Below are 17,092 nucleotides of genomic sequence, written 5' to 3'. Positions count from 1 at the left end.
AAAAACTGCTGTGCCTGGCCTGAAAGGCTGGAAGAAACCACTCTCTACTCCTCCCACCAGGGGCTGGCTGTGATTGTTGAAGAGGTCCCAGACATAGGAGCCCAGACTAGGACAGCCAAACAAAATTGAGTATATATTCCGAATGGTATTCATCGCCTCGCAGGTTATTATGCTATAGACATAATAAACCAATAAAGCAATTCTCATACCATTCCCTGGTTTTAACAGGAGTAATACAACAGGCAGGTAGTTCCCCATGTGAGGAAAAATATAGAGAGCAAGATACAGTACCCATGCAGACCAGCTGAGCACCATGGTGAATAGATTTCTGTTTATACAAAATTGTAATTCTGACTTTTTCTCAGAGCAGGCCCCACCTTGGGCGCCAAATTATGTACTAGTTTGAAAACAAACCAGTGGGAGGCACTAAGTCAGAATAACAATTTAATGGAAATTAAAGAAAAAGGGGAAAAAAAGGTAGAAGAAAACACTGTCAAACTGACAGAGTCAAGGTACAACCTGACACCCTGTTAGGCAGGGTGGTGGTAGCAGTCTGGTGGAATGGTGGCTGCAGTCCTCTGAAGCAGTGATCCTGTAGTAAAACAGTCTGCTCTTCCTCTGGAAGTCCAGTGGTGGCTGTGTAGCTCCTGTCCTCTGGAAATCCAGTGGGAAGCCCGTCTCTCTGGTGTTCAGCCTCAGATTATATCCACGATGGGATGCTTGGTTCCTCCCTCTGGGCGGAGCATCTCACAATGTGAGATGACACGAGTCATGAGGCCAAGTGTTGATTAGGCTCATTAACAGGAGATAGTCCGGAGGGAGTTATCTCTGAGTCAGGCGGCAGGACAATGGTGGGCAATTAACAGAAAGATAGTCTGGGGGGAGGAGGCAAGGAAACACTGCCCCACCTGGTTTCAACGGCTCCTGAGGATGGTAATAGAATACACTGCAACCCAGGACACAGTCCCATGCAGAAGTTGTGCTGTGAGGTTCACATGTGGGCTGTCAAACACGGGAAAAACTGCTTTTCCTAGAACTGAACACTACCACAAGAACAGATTTTAAATTAAGTTGTTGGACTGCCTACTGGCTTTGGCTAAAGCAACTAATCACACCCTGTCTTTGAGTCCCTATACAGAGAAATAACTGATTCCAACAAGTTCACAGTCTCCCCCTCCACTTTAATTCCCCACCACTAGGGAAGGAAATAAACATAGGAGGGTTTTATGTGCACAGGGTCCTTTTTATTTTTTAGTCAGGACCAGATAATATCTAATAAAGTGAGAAACACAACCAATGAAAACTTGAGGTCTTTATGCAAAAAGACCTTTAATTAAAACAAGACAATATTATACAGATCTCTCACAAAAACTGTCTACAAACACATTCATTTTACTCTCTTAACATTTGTTATTCCAGTATTTGCAGGTTTTGACATTTCTTTTTTTTTATTTTTTCAAGCAGTTTTATTATGATGTGAATATTTTTTATACATTGTCATTTGTATATATAAGTCTACAAGAAAAAAGAAGAAAAAATATATTATTTCTAAAATAGTAAAAAGAGGCACAAATCTCGTTGTATTACACTCTTTACTCATAAATGAAATGCAATTTTTTTCTTTCTTTTTCAAGTAGGAGCAGTTATTCAGAATTTAAGTATGCTTCCTGAGTGCACAAAGTGAGATTAACTTTTAGAAGAAAGCAGCTGCTGCTATATTATATATTTGTAAAAAAAAATCCTTTGGGCTTTATTCTGCCTACCATATTTGATGAATTTATCACCACATCCTTTTATTTAGTGTTCAACATTGGAGAAATTCTTTGATTTTGTAAGGAGCAGATATGAAGAATGATTCAATTGCATCACAAATGAGACCAGGTTGCTCCTAACATCTAGGTATAATGTATCAGAAAAGTATTAACAATAAAAATAACTTGCAAGACAGGACAAAGCAATGGCATTAAATAGCATGTGCAGACATACTAAAAAAGAAAATTGGTGGAGAAGCAAAAAGCTGCACATCTTCCATCAGTCAATGCTCAGAACCACCCCAGGATGTGCCAGGTGTGGCTCACAGTAACCTGTCTGCAGGACCTTCTGAAGTCACTGGTGATCTAGCAGCAACAAATGGTGTTTCAGCAGGCAAAAGTAGCAGCTGGTTTCCCTGATGGATCTTACAGTGAACAACATCAGTGGAATCCCCCAGCAGGTTAGAGGTGGGGATATTGGTCTTTCTAAAGATCAGACTCAAACAAGCCCAGAGACATCAGGACTAAGTGGCTTAATCCACTGGTCAGTTCCTGGAAAGTCATGGATGGGGACAGCCAATCTATCTGCTTTGCAGACGACCACAATCTCCTGTCTCCTGTCCTCAGTGACATGCAGGTGGTTATTGGCCAGTTTGAAAGTTCTGCAAAGTTTTTTAGATTTACAGTTCCTCTAACAGAAATGTGAATTCAGTCAAGACCAGATAAGGCTGACTCTCTAATGTGCAAGGTAGTGAAAAATCCCCTTGGTTGGGCCCAAATGGTTGCATTTCAGATGCAACCCTGCAGATGCCAGGGTAGATGAATACAGCCTGATATATTGGCTTGGCTGGTAACCAGGTACTGTCTAGGGAAGGGGTATGATGATGATCCACAAGGGAGGGCTGTCACATAACACTTGTCTCTACATTACCTCACAGTTGGGAGATTTAGGCTGCATATCCTTGATAGGCATAACCTTGCTATTATGTGCTTCCATCAGCTCAGTCCCCGGGCTCTTCCATGATTAACAGAATAATTCCATTTGCAGGACATGATACCTAGCTCCACAGTTCTGGGGCACAGTATATTACTGGCACTGAAGTTAGGATAATCACAGCTGAATGGCCATGTAGCTTGTCTACATGATGGCACAACCCCTCAGGTCATTATTTGCAGAGGGCTCAAATCAAAAACTCAAACACTGCAATAACCTTAAAGCTAATCTTGTCATGTAACCAACAGACTTTAGTGGGAGAAGATTACTGCTCTGTTCTGGCAAACTTGGATAATATCTCTGTTGTTGTCCTGAACTTCAACTATGAATTCTAGAAAGCAAAAGAAAGAAAAGCAAATAAAAAAATAAGCACTCAATAATATCCTGTCTCCTCTCCACTGTACCAGCCTCTGCTCTCACCTTAACATTTATAAATTGTCTTTTACAAATAAGGAGTTACTTCAGCTTTTACAGTACTTTTGAGGAGATACTTCATCCTCACACAGACTGGCAGCAGAGAAAAGCAACTTAGAAAACTGCTTTTTCATAGAGTAGGTGAGCAATAATTTATCAGAAACAAATTGTGATACTGCCACAGCAAACAGAGGGAAAAAAACACAAGCGTCACACAGCTAATTCAAATTGAAGCGTATTAAACAGGATTTGCCCACAACTAGCTTGCACATTTTTTACACTGCATTCTTAAAAATATTCCTTCAAGATGTGCAACTATGAGGCTAAATTGATGAAACTCTTCCAGATATCACGAAAAGAGAGAAACATAAATTGCTTGGGGTGTAAAAGATGATTTCAAAACATACACTCATGAGATTTTCAAATTTCAACCAAGTATTTTAATATTAAATTCAGGGTTGAAAATATACCCATTCCTTCTCAAAAATTGCCTATATGGAATTTCACCATTGCAGTTTGAGTACCTGATCTTCAAAAGTACTAAGTATTCAAGAGTGTTAAAGGTGAATGAAAAAGGCAGATATACAAACCACACATGAGTATTTGTACATGGACTTCTACGTAGTTTCTTCTCAAGGCCAGGATCACAGGTAATATATTCTAGACATATATTTGATAGTTTGAGTTCTACTACAAAGTAGAAATGCCAAATTTAAAATGGCTGAATGAAAAAATAAATTTTTTTCCTACTTTCCAGTCATGAATATGCCATCATATCTTTTGTTTTTTACTACACAGCTTTATTTCAGTAGCACAAGAAATAATAAAAGAAGACTTTTCTAGACGCGAAACTGTTACTGATAATTGCTTTTTTATTTATGAAATTATAAATTCTCCCTCACAGGTCTTCATTCTCATCCTGCAGAAATCTGATTGGCAGGTATACCCACACCAGAAACTATCCCTGTTTTCCCAGGTGTGTGATGCAGAGTATGTTTCCTCTTCTCGTGATCATGATAATATGAGCACAAGCTACATAGTCTTGCTATGTAATATGAGAAGTTTATAGGTGCTCTCTCTCACCATAGAGGGTTTACAGAGGCATGATTACTTTCTGTAGAAATATTTTTTTAAAGTCCTTTTTAAATATTAGAATATATATGTTGAAAAATTTTGTTTTTAGAGACGGGTGGGTTTGATTCTAAATTGTCTCTGTGAAATTTGCCACTGATTTGATGTGACTACAACTAAACTGTGAGGTTCATTTTGTGCTTTACTGTAACAGGCCCAAAAACTAGAGGGGCAACCTCATGATTTCATGAGATAAATGATCAATAATGAATTGCTCTTTGTTTTCCTGATATCATATCTGTGGATTTTTAGGTTCACAAACAGTCAAACAACTTAAAAAACTGCAAGTTCCCAAGTGTTGCATTTGTTTTGCTGTTCAGATCCAGAAGGCAACATTTCTTGTTTGATAGTAGCCCATCCTTTTTCCCACATCACACAGTGCTGATGAAGTCAGCAGGGATGGGATGTGCCACCCAGCTCCAGGCTGCAGGCCATGGGCCAGCCAGCAAGCTACTGCAGCCAAGGTTATTCTTATTGCACCCTCTTGTACAGGGGCCATTGCCTTACTGGGAACAGCTTCTGCTTCCAGTAGAACAGGAGCTCAGGCAGTGAGAGGTGACATTTTTCAGTAGAAATGCTTCCCCTGTTTTTATCAAGTATCTTGGTACCAGCAAACAAAGCTAGCAAGCTTGTTCAAAAATGAAGCTTGCAGGCTGAGAGGAGAGGAAGAGCATTTACAATATGGAATTGATCCATTTTAAGCGTTCTAGTTGGCAAATGTGTTAGAGAAAAAAAAATTCAGAGTCTGCAATAGATAATCTGGCACGAATCAGAAACAATATTTTGTAGGTGGGCCCAGCACAAAGCAAGGTCCATTAGGCTCAAAGGACACTGCAACAGAACAATGGAAGCAGACAGGAAGTCTGCACTAATAAATATGCCCATTGGGTCAGTGCCACAGCCTAGCATGGCATAGATACATACAGAAGGATTATACACTAAATGGTGCAAACACAGTCCAGTCCATCTGTCATAAACATTAAGTCCAAAGGCCACAGGTGCAGATGGCACTAAAAAGTAAAAATTACACCCAGACAGAGACCACTTCGTGTAATATGGAGAAGAAAAAAAAAATCCAGCAAAACAAAACAAAACAAAACAAAACAAAACAAAAAAATTCACTGATTTGTTTCCAATCAATAAATGTTCTCAGAATGTCCTTGGCAATCTCTGCTTCTTCTTTTCCCGCTGTCATTGTACATGCATAACATACATTTTGTTTCACAAAAGTACTTTGAGCATTCAGGATCACTTTTTAACCAGTTAAGTAGATCTACCAGATATTTTGGCAAAAGACAAATAATTTAAAGTAAGATTCAGTCCTTCATGCTAGTATGTTGAGAATAGAATGTGTGTTGCCTTTGGAGATGGAATGTTCGACTCCAGGTATATTTTGTTTGAGGAATGTTGCCATAATAAAAAGCTTAATAAAAAGGAGGACAGTGTGCTTCTCTCTCTCATAGTCCAGATAAACAGAAAGTTGCATGTTTTAAAGTTCTAAAAAACAAAGAATTTCTGCTTTTTAATCATTTTACATAACACTTGCACATGACATTGATTTCTCATACTGAAGTATCTTTAATACATATTCTATATATCTGCAGATTTTGTACAAAAAGGTGGCTAAACACCACACTTTATTATAGTAGCATTTAATTCACCATAGTTTTTTTCTTTCACAATCACCACAGGCTAGTAACCAAATATCCAGAGCTAAATGGGAACAGATCACCCAAAAAGGGTTTTCAGAATTGTTCCTCCAAGTGAAATAAATCCTAGAATAAACACTGACCCTTCAAGATTTTGTCTTGTCTACCAAATCAACTGTGTCTCAAGCCTGTGGTAGTCAGAACCCCAAGTGTGTCTTTTTCCAGCCATTCTTTGATGCAGTTGTAGAACTTGCACAAGTACCGGTCAATTTTTCAGCTGACTAAAGGAACGATGCCAATTCTACAGCAGGACTTACAAGAGAGTTTTAAAATTATAACAAAATTCTTATATCTTTGATGGGGTGTTGGATAGCATTTAACAAAGAAACAAAAGGCACCCAAGACTATAATTATATTCCAACTGTATAATCCCACTGAAATTCCCAGTGGCAACCCCAATGTTGTTTCAGAAAGAGTAGTTTTATTGATACCAATCTCCTCAACTTTTTTTTGCTACAAGAATAAGCATTATCTTTCCATCTTAGTCAGCATTGCCCAGTGTGCCTCATTCATTTTGCTCTTGAAATCTGACCTCCATAAATCAATGAAGGAAACCTGATGCCTTTGCACTAGCAATATCTGTAAGATTGCATAAGCAGGTGTATAGGATGGGATGTCTTTTCCTTCTGGACTGAGCTTTTGTAACTGGGCAGCAGACTCTAATCACAGAAATGATTATGCATGCTGTTTCTTTGTTGTACTTGCAGCCGAGTACTGTAAAGATCTAATAATACAGAAATGAATCAACTGACATTTCCGAAATATTGAAGCATTGTTAAAAAACCCCAAGTTGCACAGTTTTTAATTTTTAAGAGGTACATACCCGTTAAGCAAGGGTTGGAGTATGGTCTGTACAAGAGATAACAATGGGCAGCATCAAGGCCATTTTTCTAGAGTCTCAAACATAAATCATTTCAGAAAGGTTTTTTGGTTTCTTTTTTAAATCAAAAGATATGAACAGTGATTCTGAAGGCCTGTGGATTGTAATATTTCAGTTTTCCCTTACAGCTATGGCAGGATCCAGTGTCTCATAACCAGGGCATGTTCCCATTTAACAGCTGACTACCTGAAGTTATCTGGCTTAACCATGGATTATAGCTAGGGACTTTTCCAGTATCCAGTTTCTAAGTGTTTATTCCCACACTGATGCTGCAATGACAGCTGTGACTACAGCTATGCATACTTGTTCTGCTCCCACTGTCCTCTGTGACCAGGAATGACAAGAAAAAAATTCCTGTCTCATTGACAAGGTCTGTTGGTGCAAGTGTGAGTAGATGAGACCTCACACTGCCATATATTAAATCTGCCAACTCTCATATTGCTACCACAAGTGTTAAGAAACGTGATGCCATATCCAGCCTTCCAACAAGGCTTACTTATCATGGCCACTGTGGTGACACCTAGACACACAATATTAGATTTCTCATTTCCTATTAGCTCAGAACTTAGGCAGAGTTTGCTCCCATTCCCATTCACACACTGTGACTCCCATGTAGCCCTGGCAGGTGGGTTCTTGTGCCAGGATGTATGGAAGGAACCTGAAGAGGTTTCAACCATCCATCACCAGCCATTAGTGCCTAAGCCCTTATTTCCTCATCTCCCTTGGTGCTGCTGTACACCAACAGCAATAACTAAGGATGATGCTATTGGTGTTAGGGCTCAGGAAAGCAACAAGGCTGCTCCACCTGGAGTTAAATCAACTGAACAGGACATGCTAAAACTATCTATGCAATGTAAATGAGAAACTATCGAGAGATTACAAAGGGAGAAGCTAATAAGCTATATAGACAGTGCAGTGAAGAATGGCTGGATTTCACTGGCAGCTGAGAGACAGTCACATAATCACTGGCCAGACTTCACAGAGAGTTGAAGGGGGTCACTGGGGACCTTCTTGTGAGTGCAGTCATGCAAGATCAACAGTGCACAGGGAACTGTAGCATAAATTCCATGCAAGGCCATGAGCACACCAGCAATGGTTTCAAAAATACTGACCTGGCAAAGTGATACAGCAAATCTGGGATAACTGGGGAAAATAAAATTGGGGCAGGCTATTTTTTGGGAGAAGGCTAAAGCAGGAAAGAGTTAACCAGAGCGGTGAAAAAGAACATCTAAAAATAGTTATTAGAAGCTTTGCAAGTGCTGTGAGCAGTGCTGCCTGCTGGGTAGTCCTGCATTTGATGAGCCCAGCCTGAGTCAGGACTAAAAACCAAACTTGCAAATATACAATGCAAATATCAAGCTTGCTTCTGCAATAAGGAGGAAGTGAGTTGGGCAGAGGTATTTTCCTTGGCCTAAAAGGACAACATCTGGACAGGACAGATTGAACATTCTGGCACAACTCCAGGACCAATTATATCGGTATCTTCCCGGCCACTTCCTAATATCTTTCACAGTATAAATCCATAGAGTAAAAGATTGATTACAATGTATTCTACATTCCCACATAGAGTATTTTCTACCAATGACACAAGAGGTTTCATTTCTTTCCTTCTACTTTTAGCTCCCAGTCCTTACTGTTAGTCATGTTGATTTGGCATAAGGAAAAGGTAGACTTACAAATATCTGTTGATCACTCTCTTTGTTCTACCATTTTCACTTCCAAGCAAAAATGCATCAGATGTCTTTTGATTTCTTTGACACAGTACTTTCTTCCTTAGCAAAAATATTCACATCAAATTTCAGGGAAAAAAACCAGAGGATAAGCACCATCAAATCAAACCAAGGCACAGTTAGAATACATAGGCCATTGCTTCCCTAGCAAGAGCATTCAACACCCTGGGCAAATAGCTGTACTCTGTAAATTTACAACATTCCATGAACAATAGCAAGAACTACTCTACAGGAAGAATCCTTCCAGCAGATATAGGAGATTCAAAGACCTGGATAAGCCTTTGGTTTACATCTAGAATGAAATTTTTTGGTATTTTTCTTTACTGCGTATGTGAAAACAACACTTTACACTTACAAATTAGTAAACTACTACTTAACTATTACTGCCTAACGTGAAGGAAATCTCTTGCAATGTTTAATGTTTCATTAGAACTGCTTAAGAGCCCAAGCTCACCTGATGCTTATGAATGGTGAGCTTCTTTAGGAGGCAGGAGCTACTATCTACTGACAAGGAAAACATTATTTCAGAAGTTGCCACACTATTATTTTCTCAGGAGTTCTCTGCCTAAAAATGATTTTTTTTTACTTGCAGGTATCTCTTTTCTAGATTAAACAAGCCCTGCTTTCACAGAGTTTATTCACAGGACATATGCTGCTGCCTCCAACCATCTTGATAGCTCCCCGCTGAATGTGCTCTAGTTGATCAAGTTCTGTCTTGATTGGAGGTACCCTGAACTGGATGTATTGTTCTAGATGTGCCCTAGTTAGTACCAAGTATAAGGAAATCACAACTTTCTCTGATCTACTGGTAGTCTGCTTTGACACAACCCCATGCTTTGTTACCCTTCATCACAGTCAGCATACAAAGTTCAGCTCGCTGTCCACTGAGGAAGTTACTGAACCAGGGTGGGCTTCTGGACAGTCCCCTAAGGAACTCAGGTAACAAGGTGGAGTATGAACCATTAGCCACTACCCCTGGAATTCAATGATCCATCTGTTTCCTACTCATGTACCTGTCCATCTACCCAGTCCATAATTACATTGCATCAATATTAGGATGTAATGGGAGACTGTGCTAAAAAACTTGCTTAAGTCAAAGCAGATGACATCCCCTGCTCCCCTTAAACATGAATCCAGTCAACCGTGTGATCTCATTGCAGATGCTACTGTGTTGGTTAACAATTACAATCTGTGCTACTCCAGAACCCTTTTTTATAAGAGAATGGGGTATAATCATACCAGGTATAAACATTCATATTCTCCACGGTCATCTTTACCACCAACATTAAGCTGCCAGAAAATCTTTACTCATATATTTTCTCTGAAGTAGCATAAATCTGCTAGCAAAATGGAATATTTTTGACACATGCGATCACATGATTAACACTTCTATAGGAGCACTACTAATAAAATTATTTCCGAGAAAAATAGAAAAAATATTTCTGTGAGTCAAGTTCATGGGAAATGTGTTTCAGTTTCATGCTGTTTAAAGCTGCAGTTAGTATTTTTTCAGACTTTTATCCATATTTCATCTAATTTTAATGAAGTGTTTTCTTAAGTTTAACATCTTAATTCCTGGAAAAAAATAATGTCCATATTAACTTGTTGAGATCATAAAATATATTAGTGAACTCCTAAGTATCATTTCCCTGCAGAAATTTCAAAATGTTCTGCACAGATTCATATACATATATAGATCTAAAATATGAGTGTAGTGATAAAAATATAATATATATAAACATAGATTAAAAGTTTTCAGAAGAGCGTACTTCTTTTTCTGGGCCAACATAAAATCCCCAAAGAATAGTAAAATAACATATTCAAATAACATTGTTATTCATTGTATTTTTACAGTGTTGGGAAAACCTAGGGCATAAAATTGAAACTGAGATGGGCCACCAAAGTAAAAAAGGAAAAATAAAGCATGGAAAAGTAAGAAAAAGAAAAAGTAAGCATACTTGTTGAATATTTTCTATTCTGTGAAGCCTATTCTTAATAACCCCTTGCACTATATTGACTAATCACAATCATCTTCTACAGAAGACCTTCAAGTGTTACAGAGTATTGATAGAAGAGTTATTCTGTACAGTAGAGCGAAATATAGGATTCAATTTTTGGAAGAGACTTGTTAAAAACATAAATATCTTTTGAAGTCACTTTGCTTGTAAACATAAACATGAATATGTATTACAAAAAGAGAATTCACACTTATTTTGTTGACAGCAGTGTGAGTATTAAACTCTTAGAAATACGTAAGTGTAAGAGAAATAACAGAAATTTTCTAGGAAAGAGGAGTGATTTACAGAGTTTCTAGAAAGGCTTAGTACCACATATCCTGAGATTTAATGTTGAGTTCATAAAGGCTACAGTTCCTCAGCTCTAGGTCACCACACACCATAAGTTGGTTGCTTTTTTTTTTTGTTCCCAGGATGTGTGAGACACTCAAGACTTGTATCAGCTTTGTATGGATTTCAGTGGGAGTCAAAGAATATCAAGAGACTGGCATCTGAAGTTTGCTCTTGACATATGAGAAAGTGAAGCAATGAAAAAAAAAAAAGCCTAGTATTGATTTGAGATACACAGTGAAAAGGGCAGGTAACAAACTCCCAACAGAAATCCAGGATAAAGTGAAAACCACCCAAACCCAGCTACATGATCCAATCTAATATAATCGGGGAAAATCACCATTTCTGATTCTTAAAGCACATTAGAAATAAAGATGCCTCCATAGATATGTTTCAGTAAAATGATAGAACCACCAAAAACAAAACTGCAATATTGACATTTTCTTGTGATATATGTCTACATTTCCCAGAATTACACCAATTGCTTAGGCTGTCCATTTATTCATGAAATGGGTGAAAAATCTATATCTTTTTCCTCCGTATTGAATTTTTGAAATTATGGTTTATTTGCCTACATTTATCATTCTAATTTACTGGCTCTAATTTATTTAAGTTTATTTTGCAATCTGCAGATTGATAATGTAATTACCCATAAGGAGCCTGAATTTATTCAATTGCTGGTGCAAATGCCACAGTTTCCTTGTTTACATGAGGAGATTTTCACTAGCACTGCTATCTTGGTCACTGATCACCACTGAATCAGGGCTACTCCCAGCTGGACACAAGCGCACATTTTCTTTGATACATGCCTAAACAGAACACAAAGCTTTATCTGAATGACAGATACCTTCATTTCAGGTACCATAAAGATTTTGGTAGTCACTCCCACCCCCTTATGAACTAAGAATGAAGAAATACATCCCTGAGTTAAACAAATGTAAAATGTAGCTGTATAGTGGCAAGATAATTTTACTATGCACAACTACTTTGCAGAGTAAAACTTCTACAAAGTAGCAAAAAAAAGAATAGATCAAAGACATCAAAAGGGAGGGGAAAAAAAATGAGAACATGATATTACCATACCTGTATGCATGAATAATACCACAATCAAGAAAATATCAAACATTGATCTATGACAGACTGGGAACTTCAGCAATAAGATAGACCTTCTGTTTCTTGGTCTTGAGCTGCTAGGTTGCAATCTTCTATCTTTGGTCAGCATACAGATAAGAACACCAAACTTCTAGCATAGCTTTACACTTGACTAAACTACACGTTTTCAGCAACATTATTTTGGTCTCTGAATTTTGGGGTTTTGTATTCAGGATGTTACAGAAAAGAAAAAGTCAAAAAAAAAAAAGCAGGCCAGCTGCTAATGAAATTTAACAAACAAGCAAACTTAATTGAATCAAGAGTCCACTTGGACTTGTGGACTTCAACACTGACTGGCTAAAACCAGAGCACTGAGGGTTATAAATAGTACCTTAATTTCAACCTTTGCACTAATTTGCGGGAAAAGCATTTGAGGAACAAATAACTAATAACTAATGAAGAGAATCAGCTACTGTAATCGAGCACTTCCACTGTGGCTCAGCTAAACACAACTTCTCACACCCTTTTTAACCAACAAAAAATGAGAGAGATATGTAAAAGCCAACTGGAATATATTGCTTGTCAAAATGCTACGGATGACAGAAGCTTATGTGGGGAGAGAAGGGGGATTTGACTTTTGGACTCAAGACTATTTTTTCAAAACACAATCAAATCCAGGAGTGAAATCAGTACTTAAAGTTGTTTCTTCAATTTTAAAGAAGAACTGAATTGAGAGGAATTGAGTGCAAGGTTTTGGTAAAAATTGTGACTCCTACTTGAAATTGTCATTTGACATACTATCACTTGTATGCCACTATATTAGATGGGATCCTGTGTTATGAAAGAAATGAGATTATTTCTAAGTTTTCTTTGCCCTAGGGAAAAAAATTTGGTGAAACAAGCCTGTAGAGATTCTGGTCTCTCTGCTGATTCAAACACGAGCACTTCATTGGCTTCACAAATCCAGCACTTTATGCTACATGTATAAATGGAGATATTGACATGAAACCCATGGATTGGAAGACCTGTATGTGATGTTACACAGAGAATTGCAGCAAAAACATATCACAGGTCAGATATGCAACAGCAGTTTATAGCATCTCTCTCTCCTTCCCACCGCAATTTATACAGCTGATAGCTGCTACAGTTACCAGGGAATCCCTCCCTTGCTGTAATCCTCCCTTTAAAGCCCTTGGAGCTTCCTTCCCACTCATGCTACACAGAACAAGTGCCTGTGAGGAAGGGCTGCAGAGTCTCTGTCTGGCTCATGACACTTTTAAGAACATGATAAAGGAAATGAAAAGAAAGTATGATTTTCAAAGGTGTTGGATTCTTTCCAATGCCTCCATAATCAATTTAAAGAAGGACATGAAAGGTAAGCAGAACAAGTGAAGAGGATTTTCAAGAATATTTACTGCTTGTGTGGCTCTACTCTCTTTAAAGGTACGGGAAATTTCCCCCTAACATCATAGGCAGCAGATGTAAGTTGGCATTTGAATCAAAGTAGAACAAGACCCCTTTTATCTGGTGATAATTTTTTTGCAATTCCTTGATATTCAACAATCACAATTTAATAGCAAGCTCATTTTCTAAGTACTTAGTTAAAGTGTAAGGAAACAGAATGGGGACAGGCAGGTTGCTCTTTCTAGATTCACAGAAAGCAGCTTGAATAGAAGCCTTTTCAGAGAGGAGATTTTGCAGCTAATATATATTGAAGGATCTTTTCATGCACTGACTATAGTCAGTGATTCTTTTCCTTGCTTTAAATCACAAAAGGGAACCACAAGCAAACAATGGCTTTAAAAAGTGAAACAAAAGATAATTCAACTTTATATACAGAGTCTGTTTGCCTCACCCCACTCCCCTGCATATCTATGTATATACACAAAGAAAAGACTTTTAAAACACCACATAACGATAATTTTACAAACTTTTTACCAAAAATGAGAAAAATTCTGTTGTTACTCTAACTTCAAATATTTGAAAACTTGTTCCCTAAAAATTATCCTTTCTCCTACTTTTTTTTTTTTGCTACATAGCCATCAACTCGATGTATTATCACTGCAATGTATGTAATAAGTATTACACATTGGTTTCAGTAATGCTTCCACCAAATAAGGCTTCCAGCATCTGTCTGCAAGCTATAACATGAAACAAAATGTGTTTTGTTGCTTAAATTGATCTGTTTAAGCAGTGTGACATTATCATATTGTCACAAGTATGTTTAGTCTATCTTTCGAAGAGGATAGGAATATTGGCTGTAAGCCACTGTAAGCCTTTACCCTATTTTAAAGGAAAAGTTAAAGATCAAAAGTAGAGAGCACAAATGCACAAAGCCTTGGCACTCTCCTTCCATTTCAGCACTCTGCACTGACCTCTACTGGTTTCTCCACTGTAGCTTTCATCAATATGAAACGATCCACTTTTATTGAACTTTTGCACTCTTTTCTTCAAATTCCAGGATGAAGTAAATTGTATCCCACCCTGCTAACATCTCCCTGACTGAAGGTCATGAAAAGATCAAGCTTACAACTATTGGTGGCAGTTTATCTGTAGTGAATGAGACACTATGAAAAATCATCTGTTAAAAACCACCTCACAGTACATATACAGCTGTAGATAGATATTCAATCTGAAAACTCTATCTTAACACATTTATTATTACTAATTTGTTACATTTTTAAATTTAACTGCTATCTCAGGTCTCATATCATCATTAGATGTTTGCTTTATAAAATCTTGGGGTTTATTATACAATTCCAAACATCTGACCCATGATGAAGACCAGAAGTACTGCTGCAACACAAATACCTAAGTTGTGAATATAAATTTAACATCTTTAATCATCCCTGTTTGACATACTTCTGCTTCACATAACATGCTTCTCTCTAGAAGGTTCTTCAGTATAAATATTTGCCTTAATTAGGGCAGAGCTTGCATCTTTTTTGACCACACACCAACAGATCAAAGTACTGTAACAGGCTTGGCAACGTAAAAGTATCACTGTAAAAGCTTTGTCAAACCAAAGTCATCACCCTGTCTTACTGGGAGGAGTGATGCACTCACCACATCTTTCATACAGCTAAATGAAGTTCAAACTATACGTTTTTTAACTGATCACAAGCAAAAACAAAGACATAGTTCTTTATGTTCCTTACTGTAAAAAGCAACTCTAGTTAGTCATAAGTAAATGAGCAAACTTTTCCATCCTCATTTACCAAAGAACACTTTCGTTGTCAGCAAAACCCAAAACTTTCCAATTTTAAAAGCATAATTTTAGTTTTCTTTTTTATGAAAGTGTTCAAGTATGAATAACAGTTTTACATATCATGAGAACATTTCCTCTCACTGCTCCACCAGCGACTCCAAACAAACTTTTTAACTTTTCAAGTCACCTATACTGGCTGGAAAAAACCTCTACAATTGTTGACCACAAAAACAATGAAGTTTTGTTGTTCTGTTGGTGTAGATAGTAAAGCAGATCACATATTGTTAATTCAATTTCAGAACAGCAAAATCCCTCTTATTCATGAAGCTATTTTGTGTAATAATGCATTTTTCTTTCATTTTCCATAAAAACCTCTTTAGATCCTGAATGTAAACAGATGTTCAGCATGAATCTATAATATTTTATACTGTATAAATATCTGAATCTGACATCCTTTTTTTTTTTTTTTTTTTTTTTTTTTTGGTAAATCATCTTCTCCGACTTGTGGAACACTCTTATTCCTCTCCCTTCTTTTACGGCAGCTGAAGCTCGCACCACTCCCTCCTGTCAGTGCTCAGTAGCAGGAGCAGCACCCTGGGGAAGCCCCGGAGAGCCGGTGCGGGTCAGGGCTCCCCGGGCAGCCCGGAGGTGCGGGTCCCCCCGCGCTGCCCCGGCGCTGGCCAGCAGAGGGAGGAGAGGGGGTGCCCGCAGCGCCCGCAGCCCCCGGGGCACCGCACCCCCTCTGCTCTGCCCGCAGGCGCCGCGACAAGCGGCAGCCTCAGCTTCGCTGTCCGTGATGCAAACCCGCACCTGGTCCTACCTGGAGAGAGCAATGATACTACTTTGTGTCACTTTTCCTTCTTACCTTCACCCAGTGACTGAGGATGGGTATCCACAAGGTTGCTGTTGCCTGGTCTTGCTGGGTTTGCCACCGCTCCGATACTCACACTGCTGCTTCTAGGACTTGGATGAAAGACTGGATCTGATCTGCTTATTCTGTGCTGTGTTAGAAAGAAAACATTTTGATGTTCTGTCACTAGAACTGGGCCTTTGCTCAATGAGCAAGTACGTAACTGTTCTGAGATTTGCAAATCAGCCTCTTTTTCCGTACGTGGGAAATAGAAAATCTTGTTAAGACATCCTATAACTTATGAAGGAGTGAAAGACATTGATTTTCACTGAACAAGGTGTTGACTGGATCACCATGAGACCATCTTCTTTCCAAAAGGCATTTTAAAGCAGTACTTTCTGTCAGCTCTGTGCAAAATATTCCACAACAGCCCCAATAACTTTTTCCTTACCTCTGGTATCCCAGTGAGGTCACATTCTGTTAAAAACATCCTGTCAAGCTTGGTACAAAAGGGCTCCAAAGAATCAAAATGCAGAAGCTATGCAACTTGCTGACTAACTTTGCTCTGTGTTATTTACCAACCACACAAAGAAAATGCTGTCTATTCAAAACACAGTTCAAAACTCTCTTCACAGAAAGTGAGTGAACAAACAGTCCCATGTCCAGTGCTGTAGTGACATCTCCCATGAGGCCCGGTGATAGCTCTGGGGCATGGGACGGAGTGACACCACCAGCAGTCACTACAAGGCACTTTTGTAAACAAGTTGTGTGTGTGTGTGCAGAGGAGGAGGAGGCGGGTGTTACTCTTTCTCTATCTTAACATTACACTTTATTCACTTTATCAGGTCAAAGAAGAACTTCAGTCTTGCTTAGTCTACTGGGTGCATTCGCTATAGTCTTGCACAGGATTTTCTTCATGATAGTCTTTACTTTCTTCCAGAAGGAATCTGAAAGGAACATATGGAATTTGTGCAGGATCTAGGTTTGG

The 17,092-nt window shown here is 38.4% G+C and overlaps 1 protein-coding gene across 2 annotated transcripts in view; it reads right to left on the bottom strand.

Annotated features, from left to right (window-relative positions):
- ST18 (ST18 C2H2C-type zinc finger transcription factor) overlaps window positions 1-16,765 on the bottom strand; it is a 169,881-nt gene extending 153,116 nt beyond the window's left edge. Inside the window, exons 1-2 of one of the 2 annotated variants that reach the window (XM_042029024.1) lie at window positions 16,556-16,765; window positions 16,120-16,255 (exon numbers count right to left, since the gene is read on the bottom strand). In XM_042029024.1, coding sequence (XP_041884958.1) covers window positions 16,120-16,255; window positions 16,556-16,594 — 175 coding nt within the window. In that variant the 5' untranslated portion in view covers window positions 16,595-16,765. The remainder of the gene's footprint in view (window positions 1-16,119; window positions 16,256-16,555) is intronic. The other variant, XM_042029023.1, reaches the window with a different exon arrangement.
- Between the last annotated feature and the right edge of the window lie 327 nt (window positions 16,766-17,092).

The sequence above is a fragment of the Corvus kubaryi genome, unplaced genomic scaffold (assembly GCF_017639235.1).
Source record: "Corvus kubaryi isolate FWS band 111438036 unplaced genomic scaffold, C.kubaryi_AGA036_p1.0 37312, whole genome shotgun sequence".
In the NCBI taxonomy this organism is placed as follows: domain Eukaryota; kingdom Metazoa; phylum Chordata; class Aves; order Passeriformes; family Corvidae; genus Corvus; species Corvus kubaryi.
The sequence above is the reverse complement of the archived record's forward strand: the minus strand, read 5'-3'. Positions and strand labels throughout refer to the sequence as shown.